The sequence below is a fragment of the Olea europaea genome, chromosome 4 (genome assembly GCF_002742605.1).
Source record: "Olea europaea var. sylvestris chromosome 4, O_europaea_v1, whole genome shotgun sequence".
NCBI classification, from domain to species: Eukaryota; Viridiplantae; Streptophyta; class Magnoliopsida; order Lamiales; family Oleaceae; genus Olea; species Olea europaea.
This window is the reverse complement of record NC_036240.1, coordinates 9,793,803-9,817,507: the sequence shown is the minus strand read 5'-3', so window position 1 is coordinate 9,817,507 and position 23,705 is coordinate 9,793,803. Positions and strand designations below refer to the sequence as shown.

The 23,705-nt window shown below is 33.7% G+C and overlaps 3 protein-coding genes across 8 annotated transcripts; all 3 read right to left on the bottom strand.

Moving 5' to 3' along the window:
* Positions 1-2: 2 nt before the first annotated feature.
* Positions 3-1,643, bottom strand: LOC111393011 (salutaridine reductase-like). The gene is made up of 3 exons (XM_023018411.1): positions 1,534-1,643; positions 1,053-1,311; positions 3-179 (listed from the first exon to the last, which is right to left on the bottom strand). Exons 1-3 carry the CDS (start codon positions 1,584-1,586, stop codon positions 3-5), a joined length of 489 nt encoding a protein of 162 aa, XP_022874179.1. The 5' UTR covers positions 1,587-1,643.
* Positions 1,644-7,750: 6,107 nt separating this feature from the next.
* Positions 7,751-13,992, bottom strand: LOC111393579 (cysteine synthase, chloroplastic/chromoplastic). 3 transcript variants are annotated; one of them, XM_023019184.1, is made up of 10 exons: positions 13,663-13,992; positions 12,776-12,885; positions 12,325-12,382; positions 11,184-11,447; positions 10,644-10,781; positions 10,423-10,474; positions 10,259-10,338; positions 9,766-9,825; positions 9,024-9,104; positions 7,751-8,074 (listed from the first exon to the last, which is right to left on the bottom strand). In XM_023019184.1, the coding sequence occupies exons 2-10, from the start codon at positions 12,865-12,867 to the stop codon at positions 7,982-7,984; spliced, it is 918 nt and encodes a 305-aa protein (XP_022874952.1). In that variant the 5' UTR covers positions 12,868-12,885; positions 13,663-13,992; the 3' UTR covers positions 7,751-7,981. The 3 variants fall into 3 exon arrangements, with proteins under 3 accessions (XP_022874952.1, XP_022874951.1, XP_022874950.1); XM_023019183.1 differs by lacking the exon at positions 13,663-13,992 and adding an exon at positions 13,109-13,200; XM_023019182.1 differs by lacking the exon at positions 13,663-13,992 and adding an exon at positions 13,109-13,190 and having other exon boundaries at positions 12,776-12,909.
* A 1,287-nt stretch (positions 13,993-15,279) lies between these two features.
* On the bottom strand, positions 15,280-20,706 carry LOC111393578 (U5 small nuclear ribonucleoprotein 40 kDa protein-like). 4 transcript variants are annotated; one of them, XM_023019180.1, is made up of 3 exons: positions 20,517-20,587; positions 19,405-19,526; positions 15,280-17,116 (listed from the first exon to the last, which is right to left on the bottom strand). In XM_023019180.1, exons 2-3 carry the CDS (start codon positions 19,417-19,419, stop codon positions 16,076-16,078), a joined length of 1,056 nt encoding a protein of 351 aa, XP_022874948.1. In that variant the 5' UTR covers positions 19,420-19,526; positions 20,517-20,587; the 3' UTR covers positions 15,280-16,075. The 4 variants fall into 4 exon arrangements, with proteins under 4 accessions (XP_022874948.1, XP_022874947.1, XP_022874946.1 ...); XM_023019179.1 differs by having other exon boundaries at positions 19,405-19,578; positions 20,517-20,577; XM_023019178.1 differs by lacking the exon at positions 19,405-19,526 and having other exon boundaries at positions 20,517-20,706.
* Between the last annotated feature and the right edge of the window lie 2,999 nt (positions 20,707-23,705).

Genomic DNA, 23,705 nt, shown 5'->3' with positions numbered 1-23,705 from the left:
ACTCACACACACACACACATAATATTAAGAATTCGACCGGCGGAATCTGATCGTCGAAACATAGGCAAGAGAGCCTCAGTTAGCCATTTTGAACCGTAGAAATTGGTTTTGATGACAATCTCCGCATGTTCCACTGAATTCTCCCCTATATCATTGAATGACACCCCTGCATTATTTACCTGACAATATACATAATATTTCATAAAATCAAAATATCATTTATTAAATAATTCAATTTTATACCATATTAAGTACCAAATAAATATTTATTTATTATTGGACAAGTGTTCGTCACTAAAACGATCGATGTCACAAAATTATGTACCAAAGATCTCAATTCTCAAGTTTGAAACTTAGTTTATAAAAAACAATATTATCTCTGGTGTCATTATTTTCAGTTTTCCTACTAATATACAGTAATATTTCTTAAAATAATAAAAATACTTAACTGTGCAAAATTCTAGAATAAAATCTAATAAAACAATATATCATTTCTGTTTATGATCTTTGACTTAATTTGTTAAATTATTTTTCGTACCAAATTATCTATTTTACCAATAATTAAGCAACATGATTTTAGTAGTTTATGTCTGTTTCAGATATTTATTCCTTATGAACCTCTGATTTTATTATTTTATATATAAGTGAATCAAATATCAATTAAGAAATGAAGGGTATTGTTTTTTAATTATTTTTTCTTTATTTTATACTGGTGCCACCTAATTTATTCCCAAAAAAAAATATTATTTGGATTGTGGGTATACATGAAAAGATGGCATTAAAAATTCTATATATTTATTAATTATTAATCTAGAAAAAATTATTGTCATTATAATATTCTCATATTATTGACATAAAAAGAAACTTAGGTAGAATATTGCATGTTATAGAAATATTAATTTTTATGCGAAGAATACACTGGTTTTCATCTTTTCTACTGCGAGGAACATGATATGAGTTTATGCTAAGATCACGAAGCATAGACTATGTAATTCTAGACGTGCATATCAAATTAAGCTGATCAAAGTAATAAATGAATATGAAAAACTCACTAGAATATCCAACGTTCCAAATTTCTCTTGGAACCATGATGCAAATATCTTGATGGAAGCGAGTTCTGAAACATCAAGAGGAAAGAAATAAACATGAAGCCCTTCATTCTTCAGTAATTCTACTGCATTTAGTCCTCTCCCAATGTCTCGGGCCGTTAGCACCACCGTCAGCCCCAGCTCTGCCAGCCGTTTTACGAGTGCAAAACCGATACCTTTGTTTGCTCCCGTAACCACCGCCACCGTCTCCTTAGACCACCATCTACATAAAATATGAACAACATGCTGTAAAATGATGAATATGTATACCTAAAACATCACCGTGAACGCGCATAGTGCTGGATAATACGATATAGAATAATGAATAAGATTTTAACTGGTGGTGATCATTGCTACCATGTCATTGTTAAGCCTCTTTCGACCACAAAAGGGCATGGTAGTGAGACCATTTTAGCCCAAGAATTGTGAGAGAGAGAAAGAAAACCTTATAGGAAGACAAGGAGTAACAAGAATGGTCTCTTGTTCTTTCAATGCCATTTCACGCTATTAGGCAACTTTGTGAATAGGGTAACTGGAGGAATGGAGAATGAATATATATGAATAAAGCTCCTGTACAGACCCTCCTTTGCACAGGGTCTGTACAGGAGTTCTCACATGAGGGTGGACCTCATGTGTGGGGTCCACCCCCATGTGTGTACATCTGTATAGATCCTGTGCAAATGGGTCTGTACAAATAGCACAACTCACACACACACACACACATATATATATATATAAGGTTGTAGTTTCTTTTGAAATACTTTCTGGTACGTATGTATAGATCGACGAAACTACATGAGCCATCAAGATTTGTGGTGTGGACAAAACTTATAGAACACTAAAAACAGAAATAAAGTATTAGTTGGTTGAAATGTGAAAACTTTTTAGCCATCTTGTGACATGAATTATTTATGGGCCTAAAGTTATCTTATGCAAAATGCACTTGTCATTCCCATGTGCGTCACAGCCTTTGTTTTTTTTTATAATATCCATTCTTGAATTTAGGTTTTAACTCACGTCATGTTTGGCCTATTCTCTTGCTTGGAATCAAAGATAATCAAAATATGCTTCTTGCTTTCTATTGGATCCCTATTGCTACATATATATTTCCTATACTTTATGAAACAAAGTTTTTTGTAGGATAATTTCTAGCATACATATGTTTCTCGGTAACATGTTTGGAATTAGTTAATGGGTAATATATAAAAAGAATTTTATGGTTTCTTGATTACTTTTAAATGATTTAATTTTAAGTTGTTACTAATTCTTTCCTTGTCTAGATGTTGCTTTCTCGATCATATTGATCACTATATAATTTCCATTTAAGTATTGGTTTCTAACTAATTATTAGCGAGCAAGTGTAGTTTCAAAAAATTAACACTAGCCCCCCGGGACACAGCTCAACTGGTGAATCAATCAACATTGGCTTGCTTCCAGCGGCAGAGTGGAGAGTTCGATTCCTGGTGGGAACCTACAGCCAAAAATTTGGTATGGAGCAATCACCGTGGAGGAGGGTCTCTTATGCGCAGAAGTGTAGAGTCAATGGGGGGAACCTGTGATCCAGTTGAGGCATATCCCACGATTTACCCCCTCCAAGGTTCTAGGGGCATGGGTCTTGGAGGTCCAGAATTTAGTTTGGTGTAAGTTGGGATACCTGAATATAAAAAAAAAAAATTAACACTAGAACAATCGATAGTATATCATATTAAAGTTTTTCCATCCACCTCTTAAAAAGGAAAAAAAATTTAAATCAAAATACTTAATTACATGGCGATACTGATAAAAATTTGTGGCTCGGGCACATTAATTTGTTCTCTTGGGGACATTATAGAAAGACTTTTAATAATAATAATAATAATAATAATTAATCACGAGTCTTGGTGATGGAAATGTAATGTTTAAAGTGTTTGTTAAAGCAGAGCTTCAAAAGATAATTTATAGGCGGAAATTTAGAGTTGCTTTGATGTTATACTTGAGAACCCACGAAGAAATCACAAGTCAAAACAAATTAATTGAAAGGTATGAAGAAGAATGATGATCAAGGAAAGAGAGTGCTTGTTTTCCTCATTTTTTTAAAGATTGTAAACTAGTCAAATAATATTTTATCTATACATTCAATAGGATCTACGACTTTTATTCACTTTTTTCGACACATTCCTTAGGACCTACTTCTTATAATTAACAAATTTTTTTACCAAACATAATCGAAATATTAACACAATGAAGGAAAATAAATGGGCGAAGGTGAATTGTATCATTTGATAAGGGACTTGTGATACAAATATAGGTCATCTAATGACTGAAAATAATAAAAAGAAAATAGACGAAGTTTTGAAGGCCACCACATGGAATCAACATACAAATAGATAAAAAGAATCTACACCTAGTTTTCAATATATGAATCTTTGTTATGTTGTCTCTAAAGTCGCAGACAACAGGAAATTTCAAAAGTTGGTAGGAGAACACTAGGGCTGCACAAAATATATTCACCAAAAAGACATGTAAAGATAGTTTCTCTCAAAATATTATTAGTGGTGGGCAATTGGAAAATTTTGTAAAAAAATATATATTTCTCTTGCGCTAATCATACTTCCATCATCATACGTATGTTAGCAGTCTCTCTGGTCATATTCGGACTCCTTACTTAAAATAACATTTTTGGAAGAATGAGAATGAAAAATATAACCGTTACGGGCCCCACACAGAGATACAAATTTAAATTTGATGGCTTGATGTGATGGATAACAGTCATATTTTTCATTTTAATGAGGAAATAATGGGAATCAAATAGAGGCTAAATTATGTAAACTTATTATTGTAGCCTAAATTCAAGAAGTTTATAGCTTCGTCACAATCTCCACATATATATTGAAAAGCGTCATTGACATATTATCTTTTGTTTCAATAAAAATGAAGGGGCATCTATAAGTTCATAATTTTTTTCAATTAGTTTTTTAAGTCGTGAATTTGACATATATATATTAAATTACAATTGAGATGGACACATAACATGATGATGACATACTCTTTTTTACCTTGTGTGTCTTCTTTAAGTTTATTCGATCTAATCCACCAATCTAATATGTTCTTTTAACTTTACCAACATTTGTTATTGAAAAGTTAGGTCGCATGACCAAATATATTTAACTTATTTATAAATATTATATGTAATCACCAAGGAGAATCTGTGTGTTGGGTGTTCAAACTTGTAGTCCACTTTTTACGTGCTCAAAAGTCGTAACACACGATTAAGCTGTAGAATTGGAACCAGTTTATACTGTTTTAATATATCCAAAGCACGATTCATGTAAATAAATTAATATCGTACGAAGAACGTGATATCTTGCATATTTGTAAATGCAATCCTCATTGTAATGATTTCAAGCATGTTATGTTGAATTGTTGATTGACTTTTGATGTTATGAGTATCACATTATTTTTTCATTAGATAATCATTGTATGTTGTTGAATATCATTACCATGCGGAAGTCATGTAACGATTTAATAGTAAACGAAATGGTGAAAACCCACAATTTACTTGTTTTGAATGAAAGTGTAAAGGTCAAGAAAAAATAGTGAATAAACAATTGCAGAGCAATCGAAACCGATCGATCGCTTGGCCGTGGAGAATGGAGAGGCATTGGCATGTTGTGAGTGGTTGGTGGTTGAGAGGAGATTTGGGTTCGACTCAAGATGGCCAGAACCGACTCATGCAGGTGTTTAAGAGTGGATCATTCCGCTCCAAAAATGGGAATAAGGTGGTTTCAGATAGCGTGTATGAGTTTAGTCAATTGTATATCCCATGGTGATTTTAATTGATATGAATGTAGAGGTGCGTGACCTTGAAAATGATCAAGTTGAGTCACCTCATAGGACCTCAACATTATAAGGGCGCCAAAAAAATTTTGTTATAGGTGTATATATGTGTGTAATAATATATTTAAAATATTTTACTAGTTATAATTTTAATTTTTTATTATTACGTTAAGTAAGTTAAAGGGCACAAATGGCAGTGGGCCGAGCCGAGCCGGATCCACGAGTTCGGCTCGTTGCTCGTGGACAAGCTCGGCTCGGCCCACGAGCTCGTGATATTTTTTTTTTGACAAATATTTCAAATTTTATTAATAAAATTTTATTTTTTTCCACATTTTTGGACAAGTCGGCTCGTGAGCCCACAAGCCGCTTGGTGAGCTCGACAAGCCGAGCGGGCTCGGCTCGTTGGACGGGACCCCCCGCTCTGCTCAAGCTCAAGCTCGTCATTTGACGAGCCCGAGCAGCCCACGAGCCGAGCTTTGACGAGCCGAGCCGCAAGCCAGCTCGGCCCAATTGACAACCCTAACAATAGTTATGAAAAAAGGGTAAAAGAAAAATATATTGAGTCAATATTTAATTTTAAACTATCTATTTTAACCCAAATGATTAAAGTGGAGAGTAAAAAATTAACCCCAAATCCTTTTACGTCATTTTTCTCTTCCCCCACTCTTTATGCCACAAAGAACAATCAAATAAAAAAGAGAAGAATTTCTACCCTCAGTCTTTGTTACTTGATATTTCATTATTTTTTTTTTATTTTTTTGGTTCTAGAAGAGTAAGGGTTACACTATTTTAAGTTTTTTTTTTTTTTTTATTGGTGTTGGTAAATTTTTTAATTACATGAAAGAGGCATCATTTTAAAATATTATACAAAACACCAAAATTCTCAAGGCCGACCATATGTGAATGTTCTTTTACATTTTGTATTATTACTACAAGGGCATCTATATTATATAAATGCAAGTAGACATGACTGAAGGAGTATGATATGCATTAAAACTTGTCATAACTGTCGTCTGGTTAGCCCCTATTTGATAATCATTATTTGAAAACTCTTTTTCCTATATACAATAAAATATTCTGTATTTAAACTCAAAAAAAATTCCTATTTTGACCAAACATTTTCCTAAAACTTACTATTCAAAACAATTTTTTTTAATTTTTTTTTAAATAATGGTTGTCAAACAGGAGCGTGCTAAATATGTCCAAAAAAATTTCATACCTAACTTTAACCTTTAAAACTAGGAAAAAAATAATAATAGCATGCGTGTATCCTTTGTCGAAGGAATACGTATGTCGGGGACCTCTCTCTTTACACTATTAAACAAATCAGTATGTGTTGCATTATTTAATTTGCTTGCATACTAAACAAAATTTTATTACATAGTCCAAGAAATTATGTTGTTAGGCTTTCCCATAATGTAAACAAATAAAGAATGAATGAATTATATAATACAGTACACTGAACATGCTTTGCATATGTATATGATTTCATATTAGTATCTATTAATTATCATTTGAATTTACTTTTCAGTTTTGGCTTCATCAATATTAAGCCCTTGTTTGGTATGATTCAAAATTCAGATTTTAATTTAAATCAAAGTCAACAATTAATTTTAACCACGTATTTCATAAGTTTCACAACTTTTTAACCACACATTTCATTAACTTTTATCAAAATATACTAAAAATCTGATTTTAATTCACATCAAACAAAAGTCTCTGTTTGATTTTGTTAAAATTATATTTTTAGTAAATTTTAATAAAAGTTTATAAAATATTTTTTTGAAAAGATGTAATAAAGTATCGAGTACAACTTTTGTTAACTAAATCAAATAGGGACTAAGTGCGAAAAGGGGGATTAAATCTATGGGTTCTGTTATATGGACAAGGCCACGTTGGTCAAATAGGGACTAAGTGCGAAAAGGGAAATTAAATCTATGGGCTCTGTTATATGGACGAGGCCACGTTGGCCTATTCAAGAAGAATAACCCTAAATCTATAAATCAAATATTCAAATTATTGAAAGCTGCATTCGCGTGCAGGCCAATTTCGATTTATTATATTCAAACTACATTTTCATATAAATGCACCACTATTTTGATTGTACTAATGTATTAACATGCATACAAACATATCATTTTTCATCGTTTTCTTATCATTAACTTTCTTTATTAACATGCATTATCCTTTGTGAAGGATAATGTCGTCCAAAAATCTATTAATGGACTTTAAAAAAAGATACAAATATTATTATTATTATTATTATTATTATTATTATTATTATTATTATTATTATTATTATTATTATTATTATTATTATGTGCTTATTTCAAAGTGTGTGGGAAAAATAAATCTTTTTTCACTTAATGGAATTTTGGGACAAAATTGTCACCATAGACAAGAAGTGCTAATTAATTGGAGGTTAACGATAGGAATGCAATGAAAAAGGGAAAAAGCCAAACGAACATAGCCGTTGACACGACGGTTGACATAGCACTCACAGTCGAAGTGTGGGACCCCATGAATAAAATAATGCCGACCTCCCGATGTGTGAGTGCTATGTTAACCGCTGTGTCAAGCTCTATGTTCGTGTAACACATCCCATGAAAAAGAGTTGAGAACATCAATATGACAATGATTAAATATAATGAAAATTTCATACAATTAAAATGTGATCCATGAAATCCCATAATAATCATGAATATTCGTCTCGTCTTCAAAATTTAAACTTCCTTGATCAAGTTGAAATTCAAATGTTGAGACAAAAATTTACAAAACTGACAAATATTTCTCATACTATTTCAGATAAATCCAAAATATCAACATTTCCACCACGAGGGTCGACATCGAGATAAAAATAATGCTCTTATTATCATAAAACCGACAAAGTTTTAAGACTAATTCACATATTTAACTCAATCGTCTAATGGTTACAACAAGCAAGATGGAGAAAAACACACTGTTCACACTCAACCAAAGACCTAACTGTGGTGTACTGTACACAACTGATTGAAAATGTGAGTACAAGCAAGATTGCAAAAGAACAATTACCAATCTGTAGCTTCGGCAATAGGGATTCACGGTTCAGGCTGCATTTTCTCACATTCTTCCCGAATGGACTGGAAAAGAACAGTAGATAAGTAACGTTCCCCAAAGCTTGGAAAAACGACCTGCAAGAATACGTTATTTAATATGAGTTAAACTCGAAAACATGAGATATCGGCATCATGCACTATTTGTTTTATTAGAAAACCAATAGGCCATGAATTACTGGTCCCATTACAAGCTTCCCTTTAAAGAAAGACTGGCTTGTTCAAGCAATGAACCATAAAACTTATTGAAGCACTGAAATTGTTGCCCTTGAAAAATAACGAGGTATTTTAACAAGATAACTGAGAAAAGTCGAACATCAGTTCCTACCCCTCTAGGAAAGTGGTAGGAAGATGAGAAAACAATGCATCATCTCTGGTGTCCTACATACTACTTCCAAGAAATTAGATGACGTTCATCAGTGACAAATAATAATCTTTTAAGCAGCTTTGATTAACATACGTCAACAGTCAACACCTTCAAAGAGATGGTAGTTCGAAATCACAGTGGAACTGCTAAAAAACTTTATTTTTCAAGGAACTAGGATCATTAACACTAGAGAAATACCATTCAGGCGACAAAGTATCCCATGGTGGAAGTAAAGCAACAGTACAATTTACTAACATATCAAAATAGTTTTTGGGGAAGAACTAAAATGTTATTATACAATGTACGATTACAGTCTATTAATCCTGAACCTCTTTGGCAGTTGCTGATACGACACACAGCAAAATATTAGGTAGCCCAATTTCAAGACTTAAAAACAAAGTTTGCAAGAATAAGTGAAATGCTTGGATTTTCTGTAACTTACATCTTGAGTTGCTATCGTTATCTTGTATGAAAAAGTGCTCAAAATATCATAAAACAACCTTGTGCATTTCAGATATTTATGGTTTAAAAAGTATGAGATTTCTAAAGATGGCAACGCAGACATATATGTTTCGATTCTAAACTACTCAAAGTTCTATGGGAATAGAATATCAACTTGAACAATATGAGGCATCACTTTACAAGCATTAATCAACATACCGTAATAAGCTTCCCTGCATTTTCAGGTCTCTTTCCAACCTCAATGGCAGCGGCAGCAGCTGCTCCAGAAGAAATGCCCACCTGGTAAGGAGTAAAGGTAAGAAGAAATAGTTCACATGGCATAACATGCAACAAGATATGGAATTGAGTATATAGACCATAACTAAAAAGTGTGTGCATAAGGGGATTATGGATAAAGATGGAACAAATGATGTAAACTATAAAATACTGTTCTTAAAGTTTAAATTTAAAACATATAAAAATGCAGTTTGGCATTCAACTTTGCTACCCATAGTTATAAATGTAAGTATATGATGTTTCCACATTTTAATTTTCTCATACCAGAAATACCTTGTCTTATCCTACCAAATAGTTTTCCATATTTACGGCCAATTTCCACTCCTCCAGAATCCCTTGTGCACGAGGTCACTTATTCGAGGGTTATTTTTGTCAAGCACCTCTGTTGAAAAAACACTCAACTTACAAGAAACTTACACTTCGATGGAAAAGTTGACAATTCCATCAAGTAGAGACCCACATGCAACAAAGATGAATGATTGGGGATCTAATGCCATAATTTTATTGGGGATCAAATGCTTAATTTGTCAAAGGGTGGGACCACCGTTATAATTTGTTCCCAAATTAATAGGAAATAGAGGAGATAATAATTGTTCGGTCATGTGTTCATCTAGATGGAAAAGAGATCTAATATATTAGGCATAATACCGAGTGAAGAACTAACCAGCAGGCCTTCTTGAAGAGCTAATTGCTTTGCAGTTTCAACAGCTTCATCACTTGATATCTGCGCCACAAAACAATAAAAAATAAAATCAACTGGCAGAACATGGTAAAAATTTCAATTGAACTTTGAACCTGTCTGAAGAAACAAAAATAAAAGATAATGTTTTCCTGCCTAGTTATGATCAAGGATTTATGGAAATTTTTAATTTATTTTGCAACCAAATCTAGAACTATTCCATGTGTGAAGCAAAACCTCAACATTGTCTTCACCAAAATCCAAGATAATCAAAAGGGATAATCTAAGAAAGTGCATTATAAAACCCTAAATTTAGAGTTAAAACTCCCAAAGTTACTGCTCCTCATTTAGAATGACAATAACATTTAGATTGATCAATTAGCTCAGCAAATAATGAGTAAAAAGCTTGAAGTTATTGTCATTAATGTGACAAAGCATTCATTAGTTGTGTAGAATACAATGGAACCAAGAAGCAGACCTCTATGACTTCATCCATCACATCTTGGTCTAAATTTTTTGGTATAAAACCTGCTCCAATCCCTTGAATTTTGTGAGGGCCTGCAGTTTCAAATTGCAGATGCCAGAACAATACACAGTTTAACCCAGAAAAATAAGCATATTATATTTGGCTTGTCATCTTACCAGGCTTTCCACCAGATAGTATGTTACTTTCTGTCGGTTCCACACCAACAATCTGATGCAACAGAAGCAAAGAATGGTGTTACAATAAAAAATAAAAAATAAAAAACCTGAGTTTTTGAAAAACTTTGATTTCTTAGGCAATATGGAAATGAGTTCATCGGTATTAAGCTCACATGTCACTGTGCAGGCATCTATGAGTTTCTCTGAGCAAATTTCTGTACCTTAATATTAGGATTGTGCTTTTTGAGGTATTGACCAACCCCTGAAATGGTTCCACCAGTCCCTATCCCAGCAACAAGAATATCCACCTTGCCACTTGTGTCTTCCCAGATCTCTGGACCTGTTGTTTCATAGTGTATCTGCAAAAGATACACGAATATGTACTATCATCTACAATTTCAATGTCATCCCTTTTCCTTCAAAAAATCAAATTACTTGTTCTGAGATGAGATATAAATATAGAGCACAAAAAAATTGAAATCCAGATGATATCCCATTAGATAAACTTCCAAGTTCCAACCAAATTTACATTAAGAACATCACTGCCAGAAAAGGTAAAAGACACGAGTTTAATTGCCACAGACACTTGAGCTCATTTCAGAGGTGCTAAAAAAAACAAAAAAAAAACTAACTTCAAGTCCAAAAGGTCACAACTGACAACACAATCCTTTGATTAACCCACCCGAGAGAGGGGACAAAAGGCAGAGAAAAGAAAATTGATTCTATCAGAGCATAAGTTATGAGGAAGAAGGCAAAAGAACCTTGGGATTTGCCGGGTTGTCAAACTGTTGAAGCATGTAGGAATTGGGGGTGTTACTCAATATTTCTTCAGCTTTTTGCACAGCTCCTTTCATACCTTTGGCTGGATCAGTTAAAACAAGTTCAGCTCCGAATGCTTTCAAAAGAACCCTTCTCTCGAGACTCATTGAAGCAGGCATTGTCAAGATGAGTTTGTATGCTTTCGAAGCAGCAATAAATGCGAGCCCAATACCAGTGTTTCCACTTGTAGGTTCAACCAAAACACTCTAGCATAAAAACAGATTTCCATTACAAAGTACCATGTACCAGATGCAAGTAAGGTGACATTGCCATCTATGTGGTGATAATAAGATAAAAACCAGACCATATCCGATAATCATACAACACTACAGAGCTAACAGTAATTTGTTTGCACATCCATTTCACCTCAACAAGTAAAGGGGTATTCAATTGACCTTTCAGCAGTAAAAAGCAAGAATCATAAGCAAACTGATCAAAACAATATAACTAGAAGCCAACAAACTAGTGCAAAAACTCACCTATGTGAATAAGTTGGAGGTGAACTATAAATACAACCTTTCCAATGTTTTAGGCAATATACCATTTTCATCAAACTACTGAATGTGAAATTCAAGCTGATGAAAATTGTACAATCTCTTTACTCATTTGAACTAATAATTTCAAGGCCGGCATGCCAATGTAACACTGAAATCGTCAGAATGGGCTGGACTATGAAATAATAAGAGGGCAGAACAACTGAAAATACAATGTGCACAAAAACTAAGATCCACCAGAACAGCAGTGCTATATGGGCATGTATGTAACAATCATATCGGAAATGGATTCTATTTATCTACATTGCAAATGATATGGAAAAGAAAAAAAAAATCTGGCTCAAGTTTTATAGGAAGGTCAATGGCAGTAATTGATCTCCCTGACATTATTAAAATAAAAATGATAGGTCATTACAGAGTGAACAGAAAATCTAATAAAGGTAAAGTCAACTGCTCCATTATTGTATACATTACTACACTTTCCTTCTTATCCTCTTCGCCTTTTTTTTGGTGGTTCAGGGGAAGGGGACTAAGGGTAAAGAAATCAAACATTTATGGAATTAGGAATGTACTTTGACACACGTCTTACCTTCCCAGGAGTTATAACTCCTCTTTCCTCAGCATCAGCTATCATACTGTATCCTATCCTGAAAGCAAAAGATTATTGTAAGAAAAGGAGAATATATTCAGGACATCATCTCATATTTAGATCCTTGTATCAAAAATATTAATTTCATCAAACAACAAGAAATAACAATATAAACAAATAGATGCTAAGCTCAATCATGTGAGACATCAGGATCCTAATCTTAACAGGATATAAATTGTCAAGCCTCAAACAAACTGAGTGTAATTCAGATATTGTGTAACTATAGATATGAACTGGAGCAGATCATAATTGACAGCTAACCACGTTATCTTGAGTTTTTACTTTGCTGTAAAGTTGAAAGTTGAAACATATCGAGGAGGCAGAAAGCAACCAATGAATGCATTTGTTTGCAAATACAAAATCTTAAATAAAAAACTAGGAGCGTTCTCACCTGTCCTTGACACTACAACATGGCTCCATAATCTCAAGCTTCGCGGCTATGTTAGCAACACAACCTTTTACAATAGTATTCAAGTAAACCATTGGTGTCTTCCCAATAAGCTGCCACATTGTGTCAATAGTGAACTAATAATAATTAATCAATAAATTAAAGGCTTTTCCGTCAAGGTAATTTTAAATATATCCAAGGAAAGAAAAACAAATATTGCTTTTAATATACACTAACCAAACTATATTAGATATTTTCATATCATTCTATCTGCTTGTGTCAAATATAATGGAGGGCAATATAAAATGTTAAAGGAAAATTATAGCCTCAACCTACCCACAAGGCTTCAAGAATATTTTTGACATTCATTCCTCATCAAGTTGACTCCATTTCAGCTGAAAATACATACAAGCAATAGAATGACCTCACAGGCCCCCCTGTCCGTCCAGGGCCCATCTGGCACTGGACAACAAGGTTTTTTCCAACTTAGATTTACCTTTCAAATATTAACTCTGTATAATTCGTATTGAAGTCTCTATTTAATCCTGAGAATTTGTTTTATCATTTGAATTATTTGACAACTGATTTTTGCATTAAAACAACAAATCAATTCATTTCCTCTAAACTAACTAGGATTATAAGTCGCCCGAGTATATTAATACCACCACAAGCAATTGCCTCAGCTGTTCTTACAAGAATACACGAACAAAACAAAAACCAATATTAAAGTATTACTTAAACTAAAAGAAAAAGGTAAAGCTAAAACGAAAAGATAACCAATATTGTCGTAATCTCACCAAAAAATTTAAAGAAAACAAGCTGCACAAAAAAGAAAAATACAGAATGCCAGTTTAAGTAGGAAAAATGAAATGAAACCCCGAAAACCCCACCTGGGTTACATCTTCGGCAATGTTAAGGCCTTCAGTATCAGTTTGTGGCTGCACAGAAACTGCTTCACACAAAATTTTACTCTAACTGCCATTGATACTACTACAATTTCCGATATTGATACTACTATTAAAAGAATTATTGTTATATCCCACAGAATTGTCTTTGGAACGCAAACGTTTAGCAAAGAAGTATTCCGGTGACTGGACGTCGGAAATGTACAGAAAAGTCACCGGATTTTTCAACAACCAAGCCATCGAGGTCTCACACTCAGTGCTTGTGTACTGTGTGCGTGAAATGATACAGGTGTGTGTGAATAGTGGGAGATCTTTTTGTTGGATTTATACGACGTCGTTTGGCGTTAGTCAACATGGAGCCTGGGCCCGGTCCACCAGATTCTTTTCTTGACTTTTTGGGTTAACGAAGGGACGTATAGTGGGCCATGGACTCATTGGACCCCACGACCGTTGGGCCGTTCATTTTCATGAGGTAAATCCAAAGGAGTATTTACATAAATAATTATTAATTAGTGAAAAATAATTATTTTTAGTCATCTTTTTTTAGCTTTTACTTATTGCAATTATTTTGATAGCTTTTAGTGAATTTCTTAATAGAAAAAGGTAACTCTTTCGCCTCTAGTTCCGTCTTCGTGTTGTAGGGTAAGAGCTTTCTCCTCTTTTATTTGTCATTTTGTACGTTAATCTTGAAATTAATTAAAATTTGATCGTAGTTGGTATACATAGCCTAGATTGATAATTTGGGTTGTTTGACAAAACTTTAGATATAAATATTAGCAAATTTTGATAAAAGTTGATAAAATTTATGAGTCTCATAAAATGTGTCTTCAACTTTTGAAGTTTTTCCAAGCAAAATCGAACAAAATTTTTATTTTGGATCGCAAGTAAATTCTGAACTTTTGATGAGTAATATTGAAAGAATCTGTATAATCGTCCACTTTGACAATCATAATAAAATAAAGATACATTGAAAATGAGACTGGGTGAGCTAGATTTTATCATGAAAAATCCTATGTTAATAAAGAAATGTTTGATATTTTTTGTTACTAATTAATCTTCGAATTTTACTTTATTGGATCTAAAGTGATGATGATATTCAGCTACTTAACACTAATATAAATAGTAATGAGTCACTTCCACATTATTCAATAAAATTTTAATGCATTTTACATATTTTAAAATGGGTATTTGACACCCATTTTTATGTAAAAATGCATTTTAAAATAGTAAATTAATGAAATATGTGTGATTGAAAAATAAGAAAAATGTTTTGATTTACAGCCCTGTTTGAGCCACATTATTTAAAAAAAAAATACATTTTTCAACAGTGAATTGACATCATTTCAGCCATACATTTTTCAATAAAATAATATTACATCTAAATTCAAAATTTTTCCTTATTTTTTAACCATACATTTCCCATCAATTCACTATTCAAAAATTTATTTTCAATCCAAAAATGTGGCTCAAACAAGGGCTACGTGTAATATTATTTTAATAAAGAATGTGTGGATAAAAAGAATAAAGAGAAAAATACATTTTGAAAAAAATGGATAGCAAACGAGGTCGTAATTTCATTATCACATAAATTGGTGCTAAACATCAATCAAACATGATAGTATTATTCTTCTATCTAAGACACAAGTCTAGTCAAGCAACACATCTACTTCATGAATATGTACCAAGTGAGTTGAACACGTCTCCTATTTTTGTTCCATATGATGAGAGAAATAGTAATCCAATCTTGAGTTAAACACGTCTCCTCCATATGATGACATAAATTGGTGCTAAACATCAATCAAACATGATGGTATTATTCTTTGATCTAAGACACAAGTCTAGTCAAGCAACACATCTACTTCATGAATATGTACCAAGTGAGTTGAACACGTCTCCTATTTTTGTTCCATATGATGAGAGAAATAGTAATCCAATCTTGAGTTAAACACGTCTCTTCCATATGATGAGAGATAGTAATCCAATCTTGAATATCAATATTTTTGAATTACGAGGTGGGCCCACATGTTAGCTGGAAAAGGTTCTCCTGTACACGGGCAACTCTTCACTTTAACTAACCTTTGTGATGAACATCTTGCACATAGTAATGTCATCAACACAGCAACACAAATCTATGCTACACATTCATTGTCTAAAACACGAAAAATATAGAAAAGTTAGCTAAATTCCGATCCCAGCTAAAGATACGTGTTGCAACAAATTCTCATATGCCATAATTGCTAAATGGAACACCTATCAACACCAACGATCAAAAATTAACTAAAACGCGTCACAATTTCCACGATACCGTCACTTGTCCACAAATTGGTCTCAACGGCTAGCTACTACTTTCAACCTCACAACTGTATGAAAAGATGATGGAGAAATTACCGAAGGTCGTTTAGATTTCACCAAGATATATCTGCTTATCACTACTGCAAGAGCCAATGATAGGCTCACTGGGATGGAAGACACACTCATTAACTGATCCAGTATGACCTGGAAGCTTATACAATATGCGACGAGAAGTTGTATCCCATATGTGGACCATGCGATCACTACTACCAGCAGTGACCTTGCTTCCATCGGGTGACCAACCACATTTCAGCAAGTTCTTCTCAAAATTGTGTTGGTGCCCTTCCAAAATCTTCACACAGCGATTTTGGGGCGCATAGGGGCGCATGTCCCATATTCGAAGAGTGTTGTCCATGCTATTAGTCAGAAGGTAAGAACCATCTGGACTCAATTGCATGCCGGTTAACATATATTGATGTCCTTGGAGCTTCATAATAACCTCACTTCTCCGAATATCCCACACTTTTACATCGTTGTCAATGCCACCAGTGTAAATCTTATCCGATGCATCCGAGAAACTGACTGCTGTAATCTGGTATTTATCCGGAAAATTCTGTATGGACCCCCTTTGTCTCATATCCCACAGTTTTGCAGTCCCGTCATCCGACCCACTGACAATAAGAGGTGGGCCCCTTCGAGCGGGACAACAAGAATTCACAAAAGATGAGTGTTCCATCATCTTTTTTATTTGTTTCCCTGTCTCAACATCCCATGCTCTTAAAGTCTTATCTGGGCTGGCCGATATTATTTGTGTGCCATCAGTAGTCCATTGCACTTCCAACACAGCATTTTTGTGCCCTTTCAAGACCATGAAGTTCTTGCAATCACCATGTACATTCCACAAGAATATCTCCTTATCGTGTGAACCAGATGCAACAACAGTCCCTGCTGGATTGAATTTCATTGAGTAGACTGCACTTTGGTGCCCTGTTAGCAACATGATTGGTGACTCCAAGCTCGAAGTCCGCTGTTTCCCATTTGGTCCAGGCACTGGTGGGCCACCACTATGTATCATAGTTGACAACTCTGTTGGCCTTGGACCAACCACAGACAGAGAACTTTCGACTTGCATCCTCACTTCTGCTTTCTGCATATACAATTACAAAACAAAAATGTTCACCCCCAAGGAAAAAAATATCTACGGAAACTATGGGTAAAGGGAGAAAAAAAAAAAAAAAAAAGCATCGCTCATTTGTTATCCACCAAGGCCCTGTTTAAGCCCCATTTTTACCTCATTAAAATGAAAAATATGACCGTTATCCATCACATCAAGCCATTATTTTTGAATTTCTATCTCTTGTGTGGAGTCCATAACGGCTCTATTTTTCATTCTCATTCTACAAATAATGTGGCTCAAACGAGCTCTAAATAAAAAATCAAATTTAAAAAGTTCTCCAATACAATCAACATCATTACAGATGAAGACACACATATATACATGTATGGATTTTGCTAGCCTACAACATGAAGATTAGTATGATTTGTTCGAATAATTTTGGACACAACATACTCATGACAATTAAAACAAATACATTGTGGCCACATGCAGCATCTATCCATCTGTATCTTGTGCGTGTGAGTGTGTGAGTGTAGAGAGAGGGGGGACATATTTAATACTGTAAGTGCTAGTGCACCAGAAATAGGAGTAGGAGATTGGGGGTTAAAGGAGAACTTTAGGAAGGATAAGGAGGGATTCATACGAATTATATTACAGGAGATAAAAGAGACACTGCAACTAATATGTAGGAAAGATACAAGGCTTTGACACAATGAACAGTGGATTTGGTTTTGAATCTATTTTATTTGTTTGACTCATGATCTTATAGAAACAAACACCGCATTCATAGCACTTTTGGAATTCCTCTACACTTCTTTGGACATAACATTCATTAATCACTCGATTAACATATTAAGCTCCTGTTTGTTTCCCATTATTTGCCCATTAAAATGAAAAATATAACCGTTATCCATCACATCAAGCCACCATATTTAACTTTCTACCTCTTGTATGGGACCCGTAACAACTATATTTTTCATTCTCATTCTCATTCTCATTCTTACATTAATGTGACTCAAACGGGGCCTAAATATAAATCAATCATTTGACTTTCATTAACCTTGGTCATCATTTTGACCACCTTTCCAGAAATAACAAGTAGCAGACCGTTCTATCATTTCTAGATGTTAAACTCCTTTCATTCTTCAATAAACCTTCAATGGTGACCAACTGGCTATCACTATGTTCCATCATACTGAAAATACCTAAATCTGAAGGCTTTAATAATTATGCTCAATAATTTAGATGGAAAGATATCATAAATGATATTCTGGTCTGGTAAAATGGTGGACTACAACTTAAGTTTTATGGGATTGGCAAACCCCTATAAGATTAGAAGAATTTTTTTAACAGAATACAAGATTTGCGATGTAACATATAAACAAATATTGGGACATGAAGAAACAACTACATATATTGAAGAGTCATAATGATATCTTCCAATGGATTTAGGGATGCAAACGCTGGACGGGTTGGCCATTCCCGCCCCATCGGATACTTTTGCAACTTGCCCCACCCTATATCCGATTAAAACGGGGAGGGGATGGGCTTTATTTTTTTATATATTTTATTTTTTGTTTGTCGTTACTAAATATTATTACTTTTTTTCCAATATGTTAAAAATAACTCACATCCTCTTTAAAAATGAAGATAAATCTTTTATTTTTATTTGATAAAAAACTTAAATTTGAAATTAACTTTAAATGGGATAGGTAGCAAGGCAAGGACTATGTTTCCCATACCTACCCCGTACCCGCGCGGAGCAATGACCTCCGCCCCGTACTCGCTTTGTTTACCTAGTTAGACAGGTAATCCAAGTCCCATTCGAAGTGGGGCCATGCAAGTATCGGTTTGAACGGACTTTTTTCTCAACCCTACAAGGATTTCAAATAAAACAAGATGGGGTAGAAGGGTGCAAATACATAATCATAGAAAAATCAATGGTAGTGTCAACAAAAAATTACATAAAATGAGATAAGTTTTGTAATTTAACTTTATGCAAGACGTCACCTTTCTATTCAAAAAAAGACAAGGTACTTATCACCAGTACGGATCAGACTCCGACCTCAGGTTATTTTTCAAATCGACCTCACCAACACCTCAAAAGTGATTCAATTTTTGAACCTCAGCCCAGTCCACATATCCAAAACTATCGCCAGGTAAAAACTAGTGCAAACTAGAAAAAATTATAACAATACTAACAACACCAACCATCCGGTGACCCAAAAATGGTTTTTTATCATTTTCACTAAGTCTGTTTCCTCCATAGTTGTGTAAACACTCTTTTGGCCCAACAACACACTAAAAACTATAAATACCTTCTTCTTGTTCATCACCCAATAATTCAAAAAATCTCCACCATCCTCACATCATTTCTATGTCCTCTCACAGCCTCCTTCACCTTCACCGCTTCCCACTCTTCTAGTGCCACAAGTATTTGCTGCGTAAAGCACTTGCAGCATCAAGTCAAAATCCACGTGCAATACAATAGACTATGGAAGGGTCAGAACATTAAATTTGATCAAACAAAGCTGTTTTCCATATATAATTAGGAAACAGTAGATTTTTATTGTAGCATTTACAGTGCTGAAATTGCAAAAAGGTAAGCTTGCAATTGCAGCAACTTATGGAGGAGAAGAAGCATAAAAATAAGAATGACTTGCCTTAAAAACTATTAGGTACATCGCTAACAAAATATGGAAAGTTTATGACATTTCAGTCTTATCTTAGTGGTGTCAGGGAAAAAATTAAGCATGTTTCTGTCCTAATATCTTCGTTCTATTAGGTTAGCGAAAGCCACACCAATTTTGCATTAGCAGTCATCTCCTAGTGTTTTCCTTTACTATCACACACACAACAATCAAGAGTTCTCCTCTATTTTCCTCTTCAAAACCAACATAGAAACAGAAGCATATGCCAGAGTTCATCCAATAAAATCCAACTAGAACCATTCTCTCCATCCAAAAATGTAAAATTGGGGTTTTCTAAATATAATTAAAATGAAACAGAACACTAATACCATGAGAAACTCACCAAAAAAAAAAAAATGGAAAGAGAGAGAGAGAGAGAACACGTGAAGTTATCACAGTTAGTATTCCAAGTTTCCCCCACTTAAAACAAATAAAATTTGAAATGATAAATTCCTAGTTTTATAGCTCACATTGACATTTTTAGAACATATGGTAACAAAAATATATCTTTGAAAGGAAATTAGAGGGGGGAAAGGGTATTAAGCGATGTCAATCAGATGCAAATGATATTTCAAACTACCTACTACACTTTTTAGCACTAAGGGGAACGCGCAAAGTGCAAAATATTGAGCCAATTTGCGGAAATGAATCACAATAGTTTAATTTTCATTGAGTTAAAGAAAAATGATAACATAAATAATTTAGAAAAACGCAAATACTTCAAAATCATGAAATCTTACCTTGCTGGTGAAAAACTGGTTTAGGGTTCTTCCTGAAAGTTCCCGAGAGCTGAAAGCTGGCTGCAAAGTTTGGATAAAATAAGAAACTGAAAAGTTGCAATTCCCACTGATTAAATATGGGCCGAAAGTGTGGGCCTCTAACGTTTGGTTTTTGGAAAAATACATATAATTACCATAGCCTCAAAATACACTTTCAAACTTGAAGATTTCCAATTAAAAAAAAAATACATTTTTAAATAATATTTTGACATCATTTCAACCACATATTTTTCACTAAAATAATATTTCACACAAATTCAATATTTTTCCTTATTTTTTAACCACACATTTTCCATCAATACACTACTCAAAAATTCATTCTTATCAAAAGAATGGAGCTCAAGTAAGGACTAGGTTACATTAATATAAAATTTATGATTATAATTATGTAATAGTCACAAATCACATATCGACATAATCAATAAGATACAAACGTGGGCCATAATTACAGATTTAATTATAAATCACATATTTTTATAACTCAAAATTTATTTATCGATCACAAATTATCAAATTAATTTCTCACAATTTGTTTATTGGAAAAATTATTAAAATTAATTAATCACAACTAATTTATCGACAAATATTATCAAATTAACTGGCTACAACTTATTTATCGATCACAAAAAAACAAATTGTAGGTTACAATTACAAATTTAGTTACAAATCACACATTTTAAGATTAGAAATTATCCATTTCATTGATCACAATTGCTCTTCAACTCACAATCGGCATAACCCAAATTCGATGTCACTATCACCACCACTATCGTACCACCATTATCACAAACTCTTCAACTCACCCCCATCCAACCCAATCAAACCTACTTCAATCTATAGTCAAACCACTGTCAGAGTCACTACCAACACCTTCAAACACACTTCAAAAATCCACCACCACCACCTCCACGATCACATAAGTGAGAAGACCAAATCGTTGTGCCACCACACCACCATACATAGGCGGACCCAGGGCGTCTTGGGGGGTCACTTGACCCCTAACTTTTGAGATTTTCTTGTTTTTTCATTCTTTTTTTTTCGAATAAAGTTTTATTTTGTATCGATTGAAAAGTTAGCAATTAATTTTAATAACTTATTTAATGGATTTCTCAATTTTTTAAACTTTTATCAAAATTTACTAAAAATTCAATTTTAATCTCTCACCAATCAGGGACAAAATCACAATAAATTGAATTTTCTTTCTTTTTTCTTGCTCTATCTTACTTTCTCCCCCCACGCCTTTTACCAAAATTTTAACCCTTCTAATTTTTAAAATTTATTTAAAGGATGTTTGGTAGGGATTAAAATTAGATTTTTTAGTAGATTGTGATAGAATTTTTTTAAATATGTAGCTGAAAAGTTGTGGAAACAATGAAAGATATGGTTAATATTGATTGTTTGACTTTAACTTAGATTAAAATCAGATTTTAATCCGTACCAAATGGGCTCTTATAATTTCTCTACAAATTATTACATCTATTATAAATTTTCACTTTTCAATCAAATTTTCAACTAAATAGAACCTAAATCTACATTTTCTTCTTTCATATTTGTGTATATAGCATGTGTCTAAACTAATTATATAAAATTTAACTTATATTTAATGATTTGTGTTTATTTGACTGATTATTAATATTGAATATTGATTATATGTTTTTTCTTTCGATTACTTGAATTGATTGTTTGTATCAAATACACAATTTTTCTAAACTTAGATATGCATTTTCTTCTTATGAACAAAATATTAATAAAATGGCTGTTTAAAATCAAATAGATGAAAATGATGAGCAAAATATTGAGGAAAAATTATTTTTTAAATGTAAATCTATATTTTCTCAAATCAAGTATAAATCATTCAAAAATTAAGAACAAAGTGTTCGATTGTATAAAATTTGATTGTGTCCCCTAACTCAAAATGTCTGTATCCACCCCTGCTACCATAGTCAAACCACCACCACCATTACCCATAATGGTTGTCGCCCATGCAAATCATTTTGTATAGCCTCACGACCATATCTGATTCACTATTATCTTCCAAATCCGATCCAATAACTCAACCAAAATCATAGAACATAGACACACCACATCAAAATCGAAACAATAATCGAATTAGTTACATGATCTATCACAAAATAAGGGCTTCATGTCGACTCTGGGAGCTCCAATCGCAGTTAGGGCAACAAGATCTGTGTGGACTGCTCATAGAAGAATCCTCATAGGTCTTGTATCAAATGATATCTTCATGTGCCTCGAATGCTACGACAAACGCCACAACCAAATATTCTTCCCATGGTAGTGTGGAAATGGATTTGAGGGCGAAGCCGTGGCAGTGAAATGGGAATTGTGATTCGGGAAAAGAGTGATGATACACGTACAAGTACGGGTTCACAGAACTCATACCATCACTCACATATATGGGGTGAGTGGTGGGGTTTTTTTTTTTAATACAAATGGGTCCCGTGTGGGACCCATTATTTGTGAGCATTGGTAGGGATTCTGTGAAACAGAACCTGTATACCTGACATTTCTCTTAGGAAAATAGGGTAAAGATCTGATTAGGGTGATGTGATGTGAGGTGAAATGGAGCGGGAAAGGATAGTGGGCGTTCGGCAAGTAGTTGATCGTAGTGGGCATCAACGGCGACATGGGCTTTTGTAGTGGTGCAGGTCTTGGAGATAGGGATGTAGGGTACGTGGGATGGGTAGAGTGGGTGTACTTAATTTTTGAAAGATAAATTTTTTGTACCTGATTATTGAAATGTGAGTGAAAAAGTAGGTTTGTGTGTGATTTCCCTTTTTCAATTTTGTTTTAAGTCCATTAGCAAAAAAAAGCCCGTAGTAAAATATGCTCAGTCCAATCTTCAACCTAGAAAGGGTACCTCAATTCTTATCTTCAACCTAGAAATGGTACCTCAATACTTGACCACAGGCTATTTACACAAATATGGAATACATCGGCGGTAAAATTGAAAACACCCGGTTTTTTGTTAAATATTACAAAATTACAACGTAAACCGGTACTCGAAGAGCATTTAAAGAAAAATATGACAAATTACAACTTATGTAATTTTTTACGTTCGTGTGCTTTTTGAAGGGGATTCATTTGCAAAAGTTGGAGAATCCATAATGCTTGCAAGAAAGTGATTATTGT

Bases quoted from the DNA above. Each gene is read 5' to 3' on its own strand.
- LOC111393579 (XM_023019182.1), bottom strand. From the start codon at position 13,141: ATGAATGTCAAAAATATTCTTGAAGCCTTGTGG. The intron at 10,339-10,422 runs GTAAGATGACAA...TTGAAACTGCAG, and splicing joins ACTATCTGGTGGAAAGCCTG to GCCCTCACAAAATTCAAGGG. The intron at 8,075-9,023 runs GTATGTTGATTA...GTATTCTTGCAG, and splicing joins ATGCAGGGAAGCTTATTACG to GTCGTTTTTCCAAGCTTTGG.
- LOC111393578 (XM_023019178.1), bottom strand. From the start codon at position 20,681: ATGTATTTTTCCAAAAACCAAACGTTAGAGGCCCACACTTTCGGCCCA. The intron at 17,117-20,516 runs GTAAGATTTCAT...TTGTATATGCAG, and splicing joins ACCAGTTTTTCACCAGCAAG to AAAGCAGAAGTGAGGATGCA.
- LOC111393011 (XM_023018411.1), bottom strand. From the start codon at position 1,586: ATGGCATTGAAAGAACAAGAGACCATTCTTGTTACTCCTTGTCTTCCT. The intron at 1,312-1,533 runs GTTTTCTTTCTC...TATTTTATGTAG, and splicing joins ACTCCTTGTCTTCCTATAAG to ATGGTGGTCTAAGGAGACGG. The intron at 180-1,052 runs GTGAGTTTTTCA...GTATATTGTCAG, and splicing joins TTGGAACGTTGGATATTCTA to GTAAATAATGCAGGGGTGTC.